The 4,967-nt window shown below is 44.4% G+C and overlaps 1 protein-coding gene across 2 annotated transcripts in view; it reads right to left on the bottom strand.

Annotated features, from left to right (window-relative positions):
• Nucleotides 1–2,614: 2,614 nt before the first annotated feature.
• Nucleotides 2,615–4,967, bottom strand: part of Poc1b (POC1 centriolar protein B) — a 101,856-nt gene continuing 99,503 nt past the window's right edge. Inside the window, exon 12 of one of the 2 annotated variants that reach the window (XM_031350314.1) lies at nucleotides 2,615–2,977. In XM_031350314.1, coding sequence (XP_031206174.1) covers nucleotides 2,873–2,977 — 105 coding nt within the window. In that variant the 3' untranslated portion in view covers nucleotides 2,615–2,872. The remainder of the gene's footprint in view (nucleotides 2,978–4,967) is intronic. The other variant, XM_031350315.1, reaches the window with a different exon arrangement.

Here is a 4,967-nt window from a genome sequence, read left to right as displayed (position 1 = left end):
CTTAAGACTAGAGCCTATACTAGTCTCACTAGACTTGACTAGTCTTCTGTAACTAGCCTTTACTTTGTTAGTGAGACGGGACCATGCTTGGTTGTGATAGCTTTCTAGACAAGTCTCTCTTGGGAACCCAGCTGGCCTCTGGTCTCAGCACGGTGAACACTGAGATTGTAGGTCTGTGCCACCACGCCTGGGCTAGAACCACATTGGCAAGCTGTGTGAGCATGAGAAGGGGCAACAGGAGGGAGACAAGTTATGGGGTCACTTGAGAGTGAGCTAGGCAAGAGATGACCGCGGTTTGGATTATTCAGGAAATGGAGGTGGTAAAGGTGTTTTGTATACTTGAAAAAACTCTTCCAGAAGGGCTGAACTGTTTGTGAGACAAAGTGGTTAGAATGACTCCAAGTATTGAATCTGTGCATTGTAGTCACTCTTGAGGTGGTGAGGATGAGGCCAAGAGCACCTAGTGTGGTGTTCTGGGATGGCATTTGGTGATGCCTAGAAAGAGTTTTCTTTTTTTTTTCCCCTTAAGTGTGGTGGTTCATGCTCTTAATATCAGTCCTTGGGAGGCACGGGCAGGTAGATACTCTGAATTCGAGGCAAGCCAGGTCCACATAGCAAGTTCTCATCCAGCTAGGGTTATAGGGATAATTGAGACCCTGTCTCCACAAGAAGGTTTTGAAATAGGTCTCATGTAGCCCTGGCTGGCCTTGATGTCCTAATTCTCCTGCCTCCACATCTCCATGCTAGGATTACGTGTGTGGTAGCTGCCCAGCTGCTTTGGGGAGCTCTGAGAGGAGACACTTAAGCTAGGAAGCAGAAGGTGCTGCTGTTGCTGAAGGTGATTTCTCAAGAGCTAGGAGAAAGGGGTAGGGAAATCATAAAATGGCCCTCTTGAAAAGGTTTCAGGGTTTGTTTGGTTTTTTGTCTTTCTTTTTCCCCTTGGCTTTTTGTTTCTTTTGTTTTGTTTTTGAGACAGGGTTTCTCTGTATACCCCTGGCTGTCCTGGAACTCACTCTGTAGACCAAGCTGGCCTCGAACTCAGAAATCCACCTGCCTCTGCCTCCCAAGTGCAGGGATCAAAGGTGTGTGCCACCGTTGCCTGCAAGGTTTCTCTGCTTGGCTCTGGTTGTCCTGAAGCTCACTCTGGAGGCCAGGCTGCCCTCATACTCAAGAGATCTGCTTGCCTCTACCTCCTGAGTGCTGGGATTAAAGTCATACATTACCATTGCTTGGCTAGGATTTTTGGTCTTATCGTTATCTTTTATGGAGGTTCTGTGACAATGAGGGAAGTATGTGGCCAGCTTAGGCTGCCAGAAGCAGCTGGATCTCTAAATGGGGGCCCCAGGCCAGGAGCAACCAAACCACCTTAAGCTTGTCAGAGACACAGGGCCCCTCGTGGAGCTGGTGAGTCACAAGCACTAGAGATAAGGCCCGGGGAGCTGGGAGCTCTTCAAGAGATTGCTATGCACACTGGGGCCCCGCATGACTGCAGTAATCCCAAGGACAGCAAGAGGTTGTAAATGTTTAAAAAAAGAGAAGACACTGATCTTTTTAAAAAAGAGAAGTGTCTTTATTGTTTGAAGCATAAAAAAAAATAAACAAAAGTTGATATTACATTTCATTTTTATGTGGTCTTCTCAATGAAGGTATAAAAAGACATGGTCCCTTAGTTTTGGTCACACTCACAGGACAGAGAAAGAAGGCACTTACAACATACAGTGAGACAGAAGATAAAAACCGCTCAGAGACACGCAATTGAAACTGCTTAGAGAACAACCTCTCCATTCCCACGCCATTGTTTCTCCATTTTTCATACACAGATGGCATCTGCCACGGCTACACAGCCTATGCCTGCCCTTTGTTCTCCATGCCCAGAGCCAGCTGCCTTGAATTTGCCTTTTTTTTTTTACTTTGATTTCCATTTTGTTTAAGATAGAGAAACATTCTTAACTTGTAACCAAGATCTTTAGAATGCTTGACCCATTTTCATTTCGGATCACAATTCATTAAACTAAAATAGACGATGCAAATTTTTTTTTCTAAATAACAATGTACTTATTTCAGCCACCAGAATCATCTCATGCAATAATATTTGTGATTCATGTGTATCTGCATACTGTTCATCATTTTGGCTTTTTAGCATACTGAAACCACATAAACATAATCTCTGTAAACTGTGGTCACAGATTCAGTATGACCCAGACCACTCGGTGCGCTCACCTGTAACAGCAGAGACACACATGCCTCATGCGGTTCCCAGCAGACAAGGAAAATGCCTGTTCTGACATGTGAGCAATACTGCTAATCAAAATAAGCTTATTCTTGCTGTGGAAATTCTGAGCGAGCATGTTTTCAAGGCAGATTTTTTTTTTTTTGACCTGAAAGTAATATGAGCCAGCTCAATAACGTGTTTTGTACTTCTCAGGTGCTATTTGAAAGCAAGCGAATGGTTTCCCCTCAAGGGTGTGCTCACCTAAGAAGTACATTAATTACCCTCAGGAATTGCCTGAACACGGTCACTCTGAAATGATTTAACAATAAAATTTAGAGGTCTGCTTGCTTTCCTGATGGGAATTTGCACGTTAAATAAAAGCTGACATTTCAAATAATATGGGGGAGGGGGAATGGGGTGATTTAAATGTTCATAACTTTATTACTGCAATTATACCTGGGAGGAGCTTAACTTGGTTCTTGACATTGATTTGTGTATTTAAGTCAGTCCTTAAGAATGACTTGAACCTTTTGTTCTTTTGCTCACCCTCTGAAGAATCTATGGTGGTTAGTGCATGGCAGGGATTTGGCGGGTCTCTGCTACCTTCAGTGTGTGTGAGCAAGTCCTCAGTGACTAGCCAGGGCTCACACACCTCCCTGCTCAGCTCTTCTGTTGGATGACACTGAAAAGCTTTTGCTGATTCTCAAGGCAGTCTTTCAGCTTATCTTCTGTCAAAGACAGTCGCTGCTCCAGAATTGAAACAGTCTGCAAAAAAAAAAAAAAAAAGGACAACAGCGTCAGAGTCTGGGACCCTGGTGATTAGGGGGACGATGAGTGCACTTCCATATGAGGCTCTTGTAGGACCCAGACGTCAATCAGCTGCTTCCAAATTGGCTAAAAGATAAGCCCACCTGCAGAGCAAAGGACTATCAAGTATGGAGGAAACTAGAAGAAAACCACCCACCCCAGCCCAAAGAGAAACCTGCCGCATATGAAGAAAGAGGGATCTAAGAATAGGCCTCTGGCGAATAGCCTTGCATCTGGTCTTCTTCTGAAGACTCGGGATAGGGATGAGGTTATCTGCAGTACTCTAAGCAATACAGGTCAAAGTACTGGTTCCTAGCTCCGGCACTACTGACGTGTTACCACTGGCCACTTTGTCACAGTCCACCCTGTAGTGGCCATCCCTATAGCATTACAGACAGACGGACGGGAGACTGCTATACAAACACCATGACTGCCACCAGTTCCCAGCTCGGCGGGAGGACTGAAAAGTAAAGAACTTATGCTGCTGCTGGGCACAAGGAAGCCCTCCTGACTCCTTCACATAGAACTACGTGTGCTCATAGTGTAGTCATGCATAGATGTTAAATTTGGGAAAAATAATCGTGGTATGTCCAGAATTTTATAGCTTTAAAAAAGATTTATTTATTTATCTTCTGTATACGAGTGCTCTGTCTGCATGTATAGCTGCACTCCAGAAGAGTACATTAGAACTAATTATAGATAGTTATGAGTCACATTAGAACTAAATATAGATAGTTATGTGGATGCTGGGACTTGAACTCAGGACCTCTGGAAGGAGCAGCTGGTGCTCTTAACCTCTGAGCCACTTCTCCAGCCCTCGTTTTTCTTAAAAAACAAACAAACAAAACAAAAAACAACCTTCCCCTTTTTTATTATAAACTAAAATGTAGGCCAGGAAGCCACATGAAACTTGCATGCTGCACAGTAAGTCTTCATAAGGGACCAGCTGACATTACCAGCCACCATCCAGAACTCTCTAAGGCTTCCATGGTTTCATTCCTTACCCTCCTACACCAGCCTTTCTTTATGCCGAGCTTTAAATTACTTTCTTACATTTCCTTATGGTTTTAATTCCCAACTGCTCACTTCTCTCCCTTTCTTTTTCTTGACCCTCAACTGTTAGCAGGCTCAGGCCGTTTGTCTGCGACATTTATGCTGATCTGTACTGCAGGGACTATTCAGCTTGCACACAGCTCAGCCTTTCTTCTGAAGTGGCAGCAGGACCATAAACCAGAGCCTTGTGAGAGGGCACAGTGGAAATGCCAGGTGTCTCCCCTTCAGGGATGTTCAGTGACTAGTCAGTGGGGAGTGGAAATGATAACTTATCTCTAAAATTCTTTTTTTTTAAAGATTTATTTTATTTATTTTATGTGTATGAGTACATTATAGCTGTACAGATAGCCATGAGCCACCATGTGGCTGCTGGGAATTTTACTCAGGACCTCTGCTTGCTCAGGCATAATTCACTGCAGCTGTCTTCAGATGCAGCAGAAGAGGGCGTCAGATCTCATTACGGATGGTTGTGAGCCACCATGTCTTTGCTGGGATCCAAGCTCGGGACCTTCGGAAGAGCAGTCAGTGCTCTTACCCACTGAGCCATCTCGCCAACCCATCTCTAAAATTCTTAACTGGTGTACTTTCTAAATAAGAGGGGTGTTTTTACTTTTGTTGTTGTTGTTGTTTTTTTTGAGATGGGTTTCTCTGTATAGCTCTGGTTGTCCTAGAACTCACTCTGTAGACCAAGCTGGCTTCAAGCTCACAGAGATCTGCCTGCCTCTGTCTCCTGAGTCTTGGGATTAAAGGTGTGCACCAGCATTGGCTAGAATAAGTAAGTGTTCTTAAAAGGAGGAGGAGAGAGGGAGAGGGACAGAGAGAGGAAGAGACAGAGAGGATGGGGAAGGAGAGAGAGAGAGAGAGAGAAAGAGAGAGAGAGAGAGAGAGAGAGAGA

The sequence above is a fragment of the Mastomys coucha genome, unplaced genomic scaffold (assembly GCF_008632895.1).
Source record: "Mastomys coucha isolate ucsf_1 unplaced genomic scaffold, UCSF_Mcou_1 pScaffold4, whole genome shotgun sequence".
NCBI lineage: Eukaryota > Metazoa > Chordata > Mammalia > Rodentia > Muridae > Mastomys > Mastomys coucha.
Note: the sequence above shows the minus strand (reverse complement) of the source record. Positions and strands in the feature narration are given on the sequence as shown.